The 17,363-nt window shown below is 44.5% G+C and overlaps 1 protein-coding gene across 2 annotated transcripts in view; it reads right to left on the bottom strand.

The window, feature by feature from the left end:
- The window catches only part of abca5 (ATP-binding cassette, sub-family A (ABC1), member 5), a 29,579-nt gene extending 12,233 nt beyond the window's left edge, over nucleotides 1-17,346 (bottom strand). The window contains exons 1-20 of one of the 2 annotated variants that reach the window (XM_050059315.1): nucleotides 17,208-17,346; nucleotides 15,334-15,503; nucleotides 11,229-11,415; nucleotides 10,905-11,078; nucleotides 10,570-10,667; nucleotides 9,860-10,086; nucleotides 9,624-9,765; nucleotides 9,087-9,275; nucleotides 7,599-7,746; nucleotides 7,076-7,253; nucleotides 6,667-6,725; nucleotides 6,044-6,330; nucleotides 5,639-5,758; nucleotides 5,336-5,474; nucleotides 3,236-3,326; nucleotides 2,934-3,073; nucleotides 2,723-2,842; nucleotides 2,419-2,620; nucleotides 973-1,139; nucleotides 421-548 (exon numbers count right to left, since the gene is read on the bottom strand). In XM_050059315.1, coding sequence (XP_049915272.1) covers nucleotides 421-548; nucleotides 973-1,139; nucleotides 2,419-2,620; nucleotides 2,723-2,842; nucleotides 2,934-3,073; nucleotides 3,236-3,326; nucleotides 5,336-5,474; nucleotides 5,639-5,758; nucleotides 6,044-6,330; nucleotides 6,667-6,725; nucleotides 7,076-7,253; nucleotides 7,599-7,746; nucleotides 9,087-9,275; nucleotides 9,624-9,765; nucleotides 9,860-10,086; nucleotides 10,570-10,667; nucleotides 10,905-11,078; nucleotides 11,229-11,415; nucleotides 15,334-15,503; nucleotides 17,208-17,220 — 2,979 coding nt within the window. In that variant the 5' untranslated portion in view covers nucleotides 17,221-17,346. Of the gene's footprint in view, nucleotides 1-420; nucleotides 549-972; nucleotides 1,140-2,418; nucleotides 2,621-2,722; nucleotides 2,843-2,933; nucleotides 3,074-3,235; nucleotides 3,327-5,335; nucleotides 5,475-5,638; nucleotides 5,759-6,043; nucleotides 6,331-6,666; nucleotides 6,726-7,075; nucleotides 7,254-7,598; nucleotides 7,747-9,086; nucleotides 9,276-9,623; nucleotides 9,766-9,859; nucleotides 10,087-10,569; nucleotides 10,668-10,904; nucleotides 11,079-11,228; nucleotides 11,416-15,333; nucleotides 15,504-17,203 lie in introns of both variants that reach the window. The other variant, XM_050059316.1, reaches the window with a different exon arrangement.
- Between the last annotated feature and the right edge of the window lie 17 nt (nucleotides 17,347-17,363).

The raw sequence follows: 17,363 nt of genomic DNA, 5'->3' as shown, positions 1-17,363 counted from the left end.
CACAGTCACCAGATCTCAGTCCAATAGAGCACCTTTGGGATGTGCTGGAACGGGAGATTCTCATCATGGATCAACTGTGTGATGTCATCACGTCAATATGGACCAACATCTCTGAGGAATGTTTCCAGCACCTTGTTGAGTCTGTGACACCAAGAATTAAAAGGGGGTCCAACCTGGTACCAGCAAGGTGTACCTAATAAAGTGGCCAGTGAGTGTATATGATAAGGAACTGTTAACCCACAGGATAAGGACTCAAGAAGAGCGATGTCGAGAGAGCGAGTCACTATGTCACAGCGATGAACAGCTTTTGAGCGACAGGACAATTTTCTTATTTGTTTGTTTGTGTTTTAATTTGAACTCATTTTTTCACAATTTGTAAAAACACTACAAATAAAGTGTTAAAGAGAAACATGAAGTGACCTTGCTGGATCCTGTAACGTTGATGGCGGCGCTGTGGGGAGCCGCGGCCATGTAGTCGCTGTGTTTCATCATGTCCACTTTGATGTCCTGAGACTCCAGGTTGTGGACGAAGTCAGAAATATCAGAGCCTGTTGGCACAAGAAAAAACAACACACTGATGAGCCACGTGTGAGAAAACAGCACTGTGAGGAGTTCAAAATGGAGGAAATGAGAGTAAAAGGATATTCAGAGGGTCATCATCATCGAGGAGGTCAGTTAGAATTGCACCCACGGGACAGATCTCATCGAATGTCGTTTATGGTGTAATCTAACAGCTGTACAGCAGTCTGTGGACCATCACAATATTTACAGCATGCAGCACTTTCTGACAGGAAGGAGATCTGAGGTCTCACTGAGGACACACAGCATTATAACAAAACCTGAACTTAACTTCAAAACAGAATCTAACACCAGATCAGGTAACAGCCGACATCCTGGTGCTAAACATCATCCAGTTTCCTCCCAGGTCACAGGACAAAGTCTCATCCTTCAGAAAACCTCCTGCAGACTCACCTGAGGAGTTCTGAACCAGGAGGCTGGTGGTGTATCTCCGCGGCGACTGGTTCCTTTTGAGGAGGTAAATGGGCAGAAACTGACGGTCTGGGGAGTGAATCTGGATGTTTCCTGTGGCCAGAGACAGGACGAGCACCGCGGCCACAAACACCAGGAACAAGGCCAGGCTGCAGGGGAAGGTAGACGGAGAGGACAGACAGGATGAATGGAAGGAAGGGACAATGTCTCATTAAAGCTACTCCCGCCTCCCTCCAAAGGCTTACTCCCCCTCCTCCATTATGTCCTCATTACGTCTATGACGGACATAGCTTACACGAGCGGTTACGTCAGTCGGAGGCCTCCACGTGGGGAAGACAGACAGGACGCTCTGCCAAGACTGGTCAGAGTTTTCTTAGAACCATATGAGAATGGTATAATTATGAGTTTTTAATCTCTGGTGGAATTCACTTACATTTTAGTGTGCCATCAGCTTATTAACAGCATTTTAACCTCAACAAAGAAAAGCATGAAATTTCCAGTAAGGTAAGTGTTGCTTGACACAAAAGTTCAGGTTAAGGATGGAACTGGTGATGTCGTGATCTGATCTCAAAGATTCGATCTACTGTTCTGTTTTATGTCAGCTGTCACACATGTGTTTTACTGGCAAAGGTTTCATGCTCAGCAACGCTGGGTGCAGCTGTCATCAACTCTCCAACTCTGCCTCTCCTCCACTCTGCAGCCCGCCCGCCATGATACCGCGCCCGCCATAAACAACAGCAAATCACAATGTTTATTTTTGTTATTTACTGCAGTTATGAGAACTTGTTTCAGCTCAGTGTAAGTCTCTTGTGTTTTGCTGTCGTCTGTGGCGCATGATGTTTCATCGCAGGCAGAACAGAGACAGTGGTCTCACCACGGCACTGCAAGTGCAACAAAAGCCTGAGCTAAACTCCAACCAGAGTAACTTATTAACGTGATCCACACAAAGGATTTTCGAATCATCTTTGTCTCTGTACACTAGGACTGCCGGTTATTGGTACTCAGTACCTCGTATGGTATCAACTAAAATAACCCATTGCTAAGAAGCATCAAAACTTCTCCACTCAAACCTGCATTCAATCCTTTTTGTACCCAGATGTAGAAAAAAATGACTCTAATATGGTTTTGGTTGCAGCCAATCACTGCAAGCGTTTGCTGCAAAGTGAGACTGGCTCCCTTCAGCAGCAGATACAACCCAAACAGTCTGTGGTGTGGTGAAGTCGAGCACAATGTATTTACAGAGTCGGCAGTTCAGTGTGCAGAGATGCCACCAAAATGTTTGACAGTATCGCTGTACTAAACAGAACTCTATTCACATGACGTGTATCAAATGAAGTAAAAGAAGAAGGTATGAAATGAAGTACTCTTCAGGGTTCTGGTAGTGGTACTGTAAAGTAAGTTATTTAAGCCATCTCCATGAACACTCACGTGTAGACGAAGGCCTTCCTCTCCCTGCGCATGTTGAGCATGTGCAGCCAGGCCACGGTGCTGAACTGCTGCCGCCACAGAGCGTGACCTGACACGACGTCTGACTTGCTGTCTGAGAACGTTAGCAGCCGCTGGTCAGTATCGTCCAGAGAGGCGTTGTCACATTCGTCCTCCGCCTGCTCCCGATTGAACACACTGTAGTCTGAAGACACGAAACACACACACAAACACACACAGATGTACAGTTTAATAAGGGAGTCGTTTGGGATTTTAAAACTGAACGCTGCTTTGGTAACACACTCACCAGCCTGGTCCACTTCAGCCTCCGCCTCCAAACGAAGGAATACATCCTCCAGTGTTGTCATGGAAACCCCATAGTTGATAACTCCCAGATTGGGTTGATGGTCGAGCTCCGAGAACAGGCCTGTGACAGACAAGTTAATCAGCACTTCCTGCTGGTTCAGTATTGTTTCAGTTTGTTATTAAAGGGCGGCGTATAAATAACCAGATCTGACCTGGAAACGTGTCCATGCTCTCAAAAGGCAGAGTGAACGTTAACTCTGCCTCGTGCTGTCGAGACAGCTTTGCTTTGGAAACATGCTGCTTGACCAGTGAGGTGATTTTTTCGGCTTCACATCTCTCATTGATAGACATCCTGCAGGGGAGGAAAAAAACTAAGTTAGAAAACAAACCCTCAATAAGTCGTAGCAAAAAAAGCAGGATTTTTAAATATCCAAAAATGGTTTACTGTTCTTTGAGTTTTCAGTAGTCGACAGCTGAAAAAATAAACTACACCAGGGAGGTAAAATCTACTTGCCTGAGATGATATCCAACGCCACACTTGACCTTGAGATACAGAGAGGAGCCAACACATTTGAGCTGTCCTTGAGAGATCACAGCTTTACGATCTGGAGAAATAAAAATAACATCTGTGTCTGTGATTCTAAAACTGCAGCTGGCTGCAAACAACTTCATGAAACATCATCAGAGTGCAGCTATCAGCACTTAGACATCAGATGCTGACATGAACAATGTCAACTGTAGAAGTAAAACTAGAGTCACCACCCTGTGGTTGTATGACTCCGCCCACCAGTCCAGTGTCTCTGACAGTCTCCATCCATGTCAGTGAAAACATGGATGCTTCACACACAGAAGATCTATACAATCAGCACAGTTTCAAGATTAGAGTCACCAATTCAGTATCTGACCAAATGTCTCCCCTTCTGTTCCTGAGATATGACGTTAAAACATGATGTCACAGTCAAGCTGACCTTTGACCTTTTGACCTTCATTATTTTATCCTGTTAGACATTAGTGAGAAGTTTTGTCAGAATTAGTGAATGAATTCTTGAGTTATGGCCAAAAACATGTTTTGTGAGGTCACACTGACCTTTGACAAACAAGTTTTAATCAGTTTATTCCTCAGGTCAAGTGAACGTTTGTGCCAAATCCCCTTAAGGTATTATATAGAAATATCGTGTTCACAAGAATGAGACAGATGAGGTGACACTGACCTTGACCTTTGACCACCACAATCTAATCAGTTCATCACTAATTCCATGGAGATGTTTGTGCCAAATTTGATGAAATTCCCTCAAGTTGTTCTTGAGATACTGCCTTCACGATGATGAGATGATGAAAGGTCATGTTGGCCTTGACATTTGATCCTCAACCACCAAAATCTAAAAAAAATCATCACTGAGTACAAGTAGATGTTTGTGCCCAATTTGAAGAAATTCCATCAAGGCATTCTTAAGATATTGCGTTCACAAGGATGGGACAGACGGAACAAACACAGACAACCCGAAATTATAACGCCTCCGGCCACAGCTGCTGTCAGCACGGAGGCATAAAAAAACATGGAGGGTGAAGTTGGCACTTATGTAGATATCAGCCAGCTCACTAACGTTATTCAAAAAAAAAAGCTAAAAATTCATCTTCACTTTGACCTTTAACGTGCTCTGACCTTCCCGATGTAGGCCTGAAATACACTGCTGCACTTCTTTTGAAATCTTTATTACTTGTGGTGCGTTCCATTTGCACTGGGAAGTGGGAATTCCTAAGTTCCCAGTTGGAAATTTCAAGTTGTTTAAGTAGATACCAGCCTCATGGTTTTGGTGTCTGTGGGTCAGTGTATGTAAAGCTCAGTTCAGACCAAAGATTCGCAACGAGATGAGTTGAAACAACCAACTACTTGCAATGCACCATTCTGCAGTGTTGTAAAACCTGCCGGTTCACACCAAGTCACCACCATGAGACGGTGTATCATCTCTAGTCAACAACTCTCTGTGCTTCTGATCTGTAACGTTGACAGGAAGTGACCACCATGAGACGGTGTATCATCTCTAGTCAACAACTCTCTGTGCTTCTGATCTGTAACGTTGACAGGAAGTGACCACCATGAGACGGCGTATCATCTCTAGTCAACGACTCTCTGTGCTTCTGATCTGTAACGTCGACAGGAAGTGACCACCATGAGACGGCGTATCATCTCTAGTCAACGACTCTCTGTGCTTCTGATCTGTAACGTCGACAGGAAGTGACCACCATGAGACGGCGTATCATCTCTAGTCAACGACTCTCTGTACCTCTGATCTGTAACGTCGACAGGAAGTGACCACCATGAGACGGTGTATCATCTCTAGTCAACAACTCTCTGTATTCACTGTATTCATAATCAATACCTGCCGCAGCAAGCCAACACGCCGTCTGTGGTCATTCTGACTTGACCAGCAGACTTCACTACAAGCTGACTGGCTGTTGAAACAGGGGATGTGATTTAAAACCAGCCGCCTGCGATTTGACCAGCTAAGTTGCAGGTGACGCCATCAGCCGGCTTGAGTCGAGCTCAATCGGTTTCGTCTCGTCGCAACTCTCCGGTCTGAACTGGACTTTATGGAACAGAGAGAGTTCATACCAGCTAGAATGTCGGCCTCATCCATGTAGTGCGTGCTGAGGACGGTGACCCTGCCGGCTCTGCGGCTCTTCAGCAGTGACCACACCTGGTGTCTGGAGCAGGGGTCCATGCCTGCTGTGGGCTCATCCAGGAGCAGGATCTGACAGGAACAAACATGATGCAAACGGCTCAGAAAATGGACCCACGATGATGTTATACTGCTCAAAGAGAGACTTATAATGCCAAAGACTTTCCAGTGTGAGACCAGGATACACACAAAACACATTAAACTATTAATAGTAAGAGCCCTTGAGCCTCAGGTACCTTAGGATCTCCGAGAATGGCGATGCCCACGGAGAGCTTCCTCTTTTGGCCTCCACTCAGATTCTTTGCCTGAGCAGTCATGATCTTCTCCAGGTCCAGATCCTTCAGCACTTTGGTAACCTATCAAAGTGAAGAAACAGTCCCTCAATCTCACGCTGCATTTCTGAATAAGCCGTCTGAAATTAGAAAGGTCAGACTGGTAACAGGGTTTTTGTTAAACTGGTAATTACCAGTCAAAGTGTCAAAGTGCAATAAAAAAAAAGCCTCTGAACCCTGACTGACAACTCAAGATGATTTATGTTCATGCATTTAAATACTTTCAGACTAAACAGTTCACAACAAAGGCTGTGAAACAAACCCAGCTAGAGAACAGAGACTTTTAAAGTGTTCAGATCGACTCGTTACCTCAGCGTCGATGTCTGACGGCGGGATCCCTTTGATGGCAGCAAATATCCTGAGGTGCTCCTCCACAGTGAGCACGTCAAAGATGATGTTGAACTGAGGGCAAATCCCCACCAGCTGCTTCATCTCTGACCCGTCTGCGATCTCTGCCACGGGGGAGCCGTAGATGGTGGCCGAGCCGTTGGTGGGCGGGCAGATACCGCACAGGATGTTCATGAGAGTGGACTTTCCTGCCCCACTGTGTCCCAGCAGAGCCGTGATCTGACCCTCATAGATGTCAAACGTCAAACCTGAAGGAGGAGTGGAGGAGAGCAGACACACAGTAGGGCTGAACACCGTTCTGTTTCAGCACTGACATTCGTCATGTGGGTCTCTCTGTCAGAAAGCCCTGAAGGTTAACTGATACCATGTGCTGTTTAATATGTGTTAGTGGAGTCAGAATAGAGTAAACCCTACTGCACTTATTATTTATGTGCTGTTTTTATCTTTTATGACCAAAAGTGAAAAAAGAAAGGGGGTGGCAGCTTCTTCTGTTCCTGACTGTGTAAAATGAGCAGATGATATCGATGACATCACAACAGGTGCTAACTGAGAAGCCTTTGTGCTAAAGAGTGTTGAGGACTCACCTCTCAGAGCCTCCACCACGTTGTCCTTCTCCTTGTACACTTTCTGGATGTTATTGATGCTGCCAGACAAGAAGCAGAAAACATTTTTCAGAGGCGTCAGACTGAAGAGCAGCTCCCACAGGCTCTCCTCAGCCAGGACCATGACCAGGAGCCTGACTCTGATTTCTACTGCAGACTCTCAAAGCATCACTCCTCTCCTCATGCTTCACAATCACAGAGCTCATACTCTGAATGAATACTTTAGATACTTTGTGCACACTCTGATAAAACAGCAGTAATATCTAATGATGCTACAAAGGCATCCATCATAAAAAAACTGGAATAACTTAGCCAGAAATGTAACAAGCTGCATTTATTACAACAGAAATATACATCTAACTGACATTCACATGCAAGCTGAGACTTTTACCGGATGGCTTCTTTCCCTCTGAACTCAGGTGAAACCGGCTCGACACACTCGTCCCCACCAGGAGCGCCTTTCACCTCCGTGTCGTACACTGAGCTCACTTCAACGTAGCGCTTTCTGCGTTTGGACCAATAGGATGGCTTCAGGAAGTACACCAAGGACCTCCTCATCCCAAACTCCCCTGCATTGCAGACAAAATGAATTACATATCATAAGAACACTCAAACAATGAGAGGTTAAAGTGCAGTGATCCCACGGGGAAACTTGTCTGGTGCTGCAGAACTTATAAAGGTTAGTTTAGTTTAATTAATCACAGAGCAGGTAATTAATTAGATTCATTTTTAAAATCACCTGACAGCCCTATTCTAAAGACATGAAAACTAACAGATCCTGATGACTGGGTTTTTCCCGCCATACTGAACTCGCACTGAACCATGATTCATGCGCACCGTCACACCTCTAACATTGAAGCAGACTTTGTTAGTAGTAAATGATATTGGCGTATGCAGTGTGTGTGTGTACTCACCAGGCAGTACCTGGTCCAGGTAAATGGCCAACAGAAGGTAGAGGATGCAGTCCAAAACCAGCATGAGCAGGGGAACGTAAAGAGGATGAGGGCCGTTGGCCAGGGAGGAAAACACAGCCCCGTCTCCCTGAGCCTCCAGGTAAACCACCTGACAAACACACACAGGCACACACACTTACAGATCATGTGTTTCATATCTTAAATAACTGCACGGCTCCTATATGTGTATCCAAACAATACAAAGTTATTTCAGTTTAATCGATGACGTCTATCATGTCGATGAGTCGCCCCACCCTGATGTTGATGAGAAATGAATAATGTCGGATAACTATTTCTTATTTTATAGGATTTTTGGAGTGATGCATAAATATAAATGGAGCATTTAAAAACTGATTTTAATGTCAATTACTACGGCAACAATCAAAGCTTGGAAGCATGTGGGTCAAGTTGAATGACTAACACCTGTTCTTCTAGAAATAAATCCTGGTACCAAACACACAGCCATCGTAGCTTCAGACAGACAGAAAGCTGCGACCTCTTTTAAGGCAACTTAAGCCTAGTTCACATTACACAATTTTCACCGCGATTTTGACGTGGCAGAGGATCTTGAGAGCCACCTTGGGTCGGAGGTGAGTTGGCAGATAGTCTGCCACGACGAGTCCTCATGTGCGAACAAGTCTACGAGCAACTCGCCCCCTCGTCTGTGACTGGGACTGGATATCTGGCATGCTAGAAAACTGGAGAAGTCTGACACGACTGACAAAGAGCATCAGCCAATGAGAGGTGGAATACGTCCCACGTCAGCACACAGGAGGACGGAAGAAATGTGAGGAGGACAAGCCGCAGGGTTGCCAGATCTAGTTGCTTCTTTTGGGCTTGTTTCCATAGCCCTGGTTGCTTGTTTCTCTCCCAAGATCTGGCAACACTGACAAGCCGGCAAGCAACAACAACAATGGCGGCGTCCACAGGATCACGGGGAGCGCGTTGTGTTTGGACCCAGGCCCTGGAGGCAGATCTGATTCAACACTGGGAAGAATATCCATGCCTTTACGATGTGTCGTCTCCAAGTTTGGTGACGTCACCGCGTTATCTGGGGCTCTGTCGGCGAGGGCTCGGTGGAGAAATCTTGTGGTGTGCACACACAGGTTGTCACGCAGTTGGCGAGACTCCCGCTGACAGAAACACACGTCGCCAGGTATGAACACTCAAAAGATTATGATAGTCTCTGCGACGCAAAATCAGGGTGAAAATCGTGTAATGTGAACTAGGCTTAAGTAGTCTTTTTAATTACTTTTTTTCAGTCTTATACTTCAACAGTTTTAGGACAAACTGCGACTTTCTTGACTCGCAAACTTATCTTAGGACTTAGGATCAAAAATTATTTGTCTCTACTGAACATATTTTTTCTGATACTAGGTCCCATGGTGCGACTTTGCCTCTCTGTCCTAGAGAATAACCAGTGGAGCTCAGTGTGAGTGTGTTTGTCACCTGAGCTATCCCGATGGAGAAGGCGCTGGGGGAGAGCAGGCAGAGAAGCCAGACGAGTGGCTGAGGGAAGTCCTTCATCAGCACGGTGAACAGTGACAGGCAGCCAAACACCACCGTCAGCATGGAGCCCACGGTGCTGGCAAACTTTGGCTTCTTGAATAACGGAGTCAGCATGAAGGAGAAAAAGATCTGTAGGACGAGAGAAGAGCGAAAGACGACAGAGGGAGACAGGAGGAGGGAAAAGGATCAGTATTTTACTGAGTCCCACCATCAGAGCTGTTTGTACTGAGAGCACTAAACTAAACAACACTGTAGTTAAAACCTCCAGTTAAACTTTAGTGGGAACACTGGGAAAAAAATCACCTTTAAAAATGTCATACTTGTAGTGCTGCTTCCTTAGCAGTAACTGGAAAATCTCACACCATTGCAGCCCTAACTGGGGGTAAATAATACGATATGAATGTGTCTTGTGAGCGTTTAACCACAGCAACACATCTGTGGAGGTTTATGCTTCCTCTCTGTCACAGCTCTACTCACTGATGATATTCCATAGAGGAAGATGAGGAAGAAGATAACGAAGAAGTCGCTGTTAGGGAACAGGGCCGTATACGTGGCGATGATGGACATCAGGATGGACATGGTGGTCACCAGAGCGGCGTACAGGAGGCCCCATGACAACCTGTTGTACGACACAAAGACTTAAAGCGTGCAAACAGAAAGCAGGTTCCTGCTGATTATTTATCTACAGCGACTGACGCGCTCCTCGCCCTCACCAGAAAGCGGTGTCATACAGCCCCATCATGGTCATGGTGTCTTTGAGGCGATGCTCCTTCTCAGCTGCCACGTTGACGATGAGGAAAGTGACGAAGGGTGTGAAGGCCAGGACCAGGTAGATTGAGATGAGGGCGTGGGGGAATTTCTGCACCTCCACGGAGCCTGGCTGACCCATCATGACGACCTTCAGGTCCATCTCGCTCCACACTGAGCGCTTCGTCTGCATCTGTACAGATGGACCATAAACACCATCAAACCAGGACTGTGAGGAATGATTATACCCATTATAGATTATCAACTGTGTGTTCTATTAGCTGGTAAGTCTTAACAATGTCCAAAAATCAGGAGATCTGGAGGTCCAAGGTGACAATTTTTAAACTCATTGTTTGGTCTGACCGACAAAGAAGCCTGATGAGATACAACGATATAAAAAAGAAAAGCAGTAAATCCTCTGAGGTAAAGGGACAGTTTGGATTTTTTTGAAGTGGGGTTGTATGAGGTACAAAACCTAAATACATGCTTACATACAGCAGATGTGAGTCAGCAACTATCCCTTTAAAAAGCAGGAACCAACACCTTTTTCTCTGTACTGAAAGCATTTCCTTTAAAAATACATTTTCTTTGCTGTATAAAAACTTGTCCTGAGCAACACTCGCACTGGAGTGGATTCACACTGGAGAACACCGTCCTGATCTCTGGCCCGTCTCACCTGAATGATGGCTGCATCGATCACAGACTGGAGGCGGATGAAGCCAGAGTACCAGTAATTAGCTGCTCTGCAGTTCACCGAGCTGGTGAAACAGTTGGCTGGAGGAGAACAAACACAATGACAACAGCATCAGGTCTGTGCAGATCTCAGACGCAGTGCTGTCTTCTCTTAAAAGGTTATGTGACGATGCAGAAAAGAATCCAAAATCTAAAACCCAATTCTCAACAGTCTGATCACCTGAAACAAGAAACTTAATCCTTTTTTTTAAATGAAATCTACAAAATATTTAAGACATATTTTACGTATATATGAAGGAGATAAAATAAAAAATGTACCGATGGATTCTGTGTAGTCGCTGGGTAAGGGCAGCTGGTTGTACGGGAAGCGCAGCCTGTAAGACGTGGCCGAGCTGTCCATGAACACAACACCGACGTAGCTGGAGGGCTCGTACAGGCTGGCGTTCTCCAGGTCCTCCTCACTGGCAAACATCTCCAGGCGATCCTGCAGGTCTGAAAACACGAGCAGGAGAATAAGAAGGTCATGAACCAAAAATACCTGGTGTCCTGTTACCTTCTCATTTCCCTTCCTGAGCCACTGTCCTGTTTGACACACATGAGTTATGAAGAACAGCACAGTCCTGTCCTGTAGGTGTGACTTACGCATCTCCTGGGCCACCTCCTCCATGATGTGGTTGGTGATGTTGGTGATGGGCGTGTAGCCCAGGCCCTTGAAGAAGTGGTCGTCATGCTCCAGCTCCATGGTGCTGATGCCTCCATAATAGACGTGAGGATTGAGGGTGCTGATGAGAATCAGGAGACCCAACAGGAGCAGAGGTAGGATCAGCTCCTGCAAACACAGACGCATAAAAGGAACAGCTGATGAGAGAGAAGCGCACAGGGGACACAGTTCCTCTGGGGAAACTCTGTCAGGAGATTTGGTTCACCTGAGATTATCTCAGTGCTCTTTCAGAAAACACTTTGTCCTCCCACCATTAGAGACACAACACTGCACAGAAGCATGAACTCGATTTTAAATAACTCGGGATAAATGGTTATCCTGAACTTAAGGCGACAGTTGAGATATTTTTAAATTTTCATTTTATTTTATTTTACATACTTTATTAATCCCCGAGGGGAAATTCAATTTTTTCACTCTGTTTGTCAATTACACACAGGTCCGAACACACACATGCACAAACTGGACCTATACATGCACTAAGTGGAGAGATGTCAGAGTGGGCTGCCCATGACAGGCGCTCTGAGCGGTTGGGGGGTTCGGTGCCTTGCTCAGGGGCACCTCGGCAGTGCCCAGGAGGTGAACTGGCACCTCTCCAGCTACCAGTCCACATTCCATATTTTGGTCCGGACGGGGACTTGAACAGGCGACCCTCCGGTTCCCAACCCAAGTCCCTATGGACTGAGCTACTGCGAGGTTGTGAGGTCTTTCTCCATAGTCAGTGTATTAGCTACAGTAGATGTGAGTCAGTACGCCCCCAGTTTGGAGAAACAGAGCGGAGTACGGACACAGAAGCCAATTAATGTACTGCTATGGACAGAGTCAGCAACAAAATGGATTTTAGTCACCTGACAAAATTAACATCAGTTTTCATGAACACTGTATTTACAATAATTTCACCGCTTTACCTTTCTGTCAGACAGCTATTTCTGTGGGAGCACTGAAGCCATTATGTCGCTCTCTGCAGAGCCAGACTCCTTCGTCGTCTTATTCACAGTGCGCTCCCCAAAAAATGGGTACAACGTAGGGCATTAACAGAAATGTCGATTTGTCGACGTGTCGACGTCAGTGGCACAAGTCAACACCCCCCCGGGAGGAGTCGACAAGTCGTGTGTTTTTTCCCTCTCTCTCTCTCTGTGTGTGCTTGTGTACAGAATGCAATCGCTGCCTCTGATTGGCTTACACTGATACTTTATCTTTGAACATACTCGGGCGTACTATAAGCGGAGCAGACTCCAGTCATTCGGGCTTTCATAGTCGAGCGCACTTCCGCGTTGTAGTTTCATGTAAAAATGTCCGTGAAAAATCCCCGTGATGTGAAAAATACATGCTGAGCAGTCACTGATGCGCGGAGTGGAGTCCGTGCGGTCGTAAAATCTGAGCTTTGCGCGCACAGGGCTTGCGGATGTCCGCTTTGAGTCCGTGCGGACCACCGCAGAGTCCGTTCCATGTACGTTCCGCCCAAGTATGTTCGGGCCTTGACAGACACACATCACGTGTGGAGATACTTCACTTTCCTCCGCTGTGTCAATGTGATGACGTCAGCAAATGACTAGTCGACTCGACTTTGACTTTATTGACAGATAAGTCGACCTGAAAAAAATCAAAGTCGTTAATGCCCTAGTACAACGGTATAAAATCTTCCCCGTACGATAACCGTCTCAGAACATATCAAAGTTTCACAGTATTACAGAGCTATTATTTATATGTAAGAATGACCTTAAAGGAATTAAATCGGAAGCGTTATGTTTGATTAATCATACGTTTTATTGTTGTATTTAAAACACGAAACTATTTTTTACTGAAAGTATGTGTAGAAAGTCTCCCCTTTGAAAGTAACTAAAATAAAGTTGGGTTTTTCTGTCCAGTACACAGACAAGCAAATGTACACGAGAGCAGCAACAAAATAGAATTTAGCCACCTCAAACAAACAAAAAAAAAAATCAATATCAGTCTTCGTGGACGCTGTTTTTAGAATATTTTCACCACTTGCTGTCAGACAGCTATTTCTGACGGTGAGCTGAAGCCGTTATGTCGCTCTCTGCAGAGCCACACTCCACTGACAAAAACAGTCATTTTACCTCGCTTAACACGGAAGCTGCTGCTGAACGAACCCTTTAAAACACCAAAGTCACACAGTAACACAAACTAACAGAACTAACTCTTCTCCTGTCACAAGCGGTGTTCCCCAGGGCTCTGTCTTGGACCCTCTACTATTCATTATCTATCGGTTACCTCTCGGTCTGATTTTCAGGAAATTTGGCATTCAGTTCCATTTCTACGCAGATGACACCCAGCTCTATCTTTCCACCAAGCCAACTTCCACTCTCCCGCCCATTAAATCTTGGTTTTCACACAGCCTTCTCAAACTCATTATCACTTGAATTCCCTCCATAAAGCACATCACTCCTGTTCCAACAACTTCACTGGCTCCCTGTCAAACACCGTATCGACTTCAAGATTTTGCTGCTCACCTTTAAGGCCCTTCATAGCCTAGCCCCATTGTATCTTTCTGAACTCTTTCATATCCACACTCCTTCCTGTACTCTAAGATCCTCTTCCACTATCCAACTCGCCACACCATCTGCTCGCTTGTCCACCATGGGAGCTAGAGCCTTCAGCTGCTCCGTCCCCCGACTTTGGAACTCTCTCCCACAAGATATCTGCAATATTGACTCTCTCCACCTTCAAATCCCATCTTAAAACACATCTTTTTAAACTGGCATATGCCATCTGATTCATCCTTGACATCTATTTTGTCTCCTGGTATTTATTTTGTCTTGCCTGTTGTTGCTGTTATTTTTTGTATTGCTTGTTTCTAAACTGTGATTGTAAGGTGTCCTTGAGTGCCTTGAAAGGCGCCTTTAAATAAAATGCATGATTATTATTATTATTATTTTTATTGATGGAGGCAGCGGTGCACCAGCAGTTCTCACGTTGTGTGAGGTAAAATTACTGTTGTTGTTAGTAGAGTCTGGCTGCAAGGTTATGGCCAAAACGACTGTCAGGATTTTTATTTATAATTATGTAACGATTTAAGGGAAAAAATATTTTTATTGCACTTTCATTTGTAAATAAACAGAGCACTGCTTTCACTTCCATGTTGTGCTACATTCCTGCTGATGTACAAGTCTTTGCATCGATATCAGACTGCTCCTTATTCACAGTGTGTCTCCTAGAAACTGAATATGAATTAAAGTGTTTATTGGACACATATCTTTGGGAGCAACAGGATCTTACTGCTGTAGTTGGTTGAGGTGGAGCTCATTTTGAACTACTGACTAATGATTATTTTCATTATGGGTTAATCCGCCAATTATTTTCTCCATAAACTGATTGTCTGGTTTGTTGAAATTGTGGAAATAGTGAGAGGTAGCGTCACACTGACCCAGAGCCCAAAGTGACGCCGTCATCATGTTTATTTTGTCCAACCAACAACTCAAACCTCAACATAAAAATTATCAATTAATAATAAGAAAAAGCTGTAAAAAAATCCTCACAAGTGTGAAGCTGGAACCATGAAATGTTTTGCATTACAAAATGATAAAGATGATGATCAAAATAGAGGCAAATTTATTTTCTAAGCTGTTAGATAAATGTAGTGGAGTCGAGGTAGACGGTGGCACGAGAAGAAAGGACTCACAGTATCTGAGGACACATGTTTAGTTACATCCCAACACTGACTGCAGTTTATGTTGTATTATCTTCATGAGTTTGTGAGTATGACTTGAGCTGTGACCTGCTTGACCTGACCAATGACTCGACTCAACTCCCACCTCTGGTTAGACGTATACAGCTGTTCTGTTTGTTAAACGCAGTGGCATCAGATTGGAAGTCACAAGGAATAAATGGTATCAGAAAAACTCTAATGTTTTTGCTCCACAGTTCAAACTGAATATTGACTTTGCTTCATGGTAAATTTGTGGGATATGAATGTCACACACAGCAACACAGCGACTGGCGTGAGGTGGATAAAAGTGTACACAGCAGAACAAACAGATTGATATCAGTCAGCTGAAAACTGAGCACCTGAAGACTCTGCTGCTTGGTCCTCCATTTGATGAGCAGATTCTTGTAGAGGAGACTTCTTGTTTGGTGCCAGACTCCAGCATCTCTTCTGTACATGGGCTGCATACTTCCAGCATGCCTCATCTGAATGACGTACGGACGAGAAGTCGTCTCCCTAATGCTGGCCTCACCTGCAAGTTAGAGGGAAAAAAGAACGTTCACGTGACCTGTTTTTTAAAACGCAGACTTCAGTGAACAGAATAACAATATCGCCATTTCTTTCTGTATCAAATGCTCTGAAACAATTTTCAACAAATCTGCTTCATATTTATTCAGTGTTTCAGAGAGCTTGGTTTCTCGAGTACCCAAATTTAGTGAGCAATTTAAATCTATAAATTTGAGCTGTGAGACATTTTAACAGACATTTTTCAGTGTCCTATATTTCATAGACAACAGGGCTGCTGCACACTGCTATTATTCTGATACCTATGGTGATATGAGTCGTGATTCTAGCGGGAATGGTGATGGCAATGAAAAATATTAAAAAATGATGATGTGGTGATTTTTGCTGGGGTCTGTCCCGAACAAGTATGTTCCCTTACATCTGGAATATGATCTGCAGACACAATGCTTCATTTATGGTATGCTGAGACACATTTTACCTTTCTCAAACAAGGGAAGCTCCTGCGCACTTAGCCTTTTGATAATATTTCATTAATTGTGCAGCCTTAGTAGACAATCATTTCATCGAGAAAATAATGGGCAGATAAATTGATTAGTCGCAGCCCCGACACAGTGTGTTCCTGCAGAACTCTAATTCATGGAACAAACTACAAGTTCAAACACGTTCACCGTCGCTTTGATGGATTTTTCTCCAGTAATGTAATGATTAATTACACATGGATATTAGTCAATGATCTTTGTAATGTAGACACAAAGACAAACAAACGTCCAACAGATTTTCTTACAGCACAGGTGTAGAGCTGCGACAGTTAGTGAATGAGTCAATCAACAGGAATTAATCAGCAACTATTTGATCATCGAATGCAGAAGATGCCAAACATTTGCTACATACATTGATAAGTATTAAATGTTTCCATCTGCTGGTGTGCCATCACCATATGAGTATGCATGCACAATATGATGTCACAAATTAGGTGGGGAAAGCAGTGGATATATCGGTATCGGTTAAATGAGTTGGTACATATCGGCATATCAGATATCTGCAAAATATCTAATATCGTGCATCCCTATTTTATTTTTCTGTATTTTTATTACTCAGTACCTTTAACTTTTATTCTTGTATTTTATACCTGTCTCAGTGTGTTTTCACCTTTTATTTTCTGTGCTCTTGTCCTTTGCTGAAATGCTTAAAATGTCCTTTTACAATGTGTTTCCTTTGCATCGCTTTTATGTGAAATGCTTTGTTGCTGAATAATGTGCCATAGAAATAATGTGGGCTTGCGTGCATGCAGAATAAAGATCCACTGGATGAAACATTAGCTTTAAAACTACCTCAGCTAACGTTGCAGCCAGCTGGAGCTTCTCCCACTGACTCACCCGCTGCTTCACACCGAGCTGACGCCGTGTTGACAACTGATAACATCACCATGCTAGCTAACGTTAGCCTGTGAGCTGACGCTAACCTGCTATGCGGTTTGATGTCAGGGGTGAAATTACAGCATGCTAATGATTTAAATTGTTCCCATGATGGCTGGAAATTAGACGAAATGCACGCGAGGCAGTGCGCAAAACAAACCGCCAGAAATGAGACGTTTGTGTGTGTTAGCTTTTCACCTGAGCTGAATCAAGCTAGCAGGCTGCAGCAACACAGCCGACAACGACCGGAACAACAAACAAAGGCGCAGTTAAAAGCAAACATGTCACATACTCACGTATGAAATACATTAAGGCATATCTTTCCTCAGCGTGTGGAACAGCGGCCTTACATCACAGGTGGTGTTTTCTGTCTAGTTAGTCCCGAGAAAAAGCGAGCTGCTTGTTTCTAACGTCGCTACTTCCTCCTGTCAAATACAGACGTGACGTCCACC

The sequence above is a fragment of the Epinephelus moara genome, chromosome 13, assembly GCF_006386435.1.
Source record: "Epinephelus moara isolate mb chromosome 13, YSFRI_EMoa_1.0, whole genome shotgun sequence".
NCBI lineage: Eukaryota > Metazoa > Chordata > Actinopteri > Perciformes > Serranidae > Epinephelus > Epinephelus moara.
The sequence above is the reverse complement of the archived record's forward strand: the minus strand, read 5'-3'. Positions and strand labels throughout refer to the sequence as shown.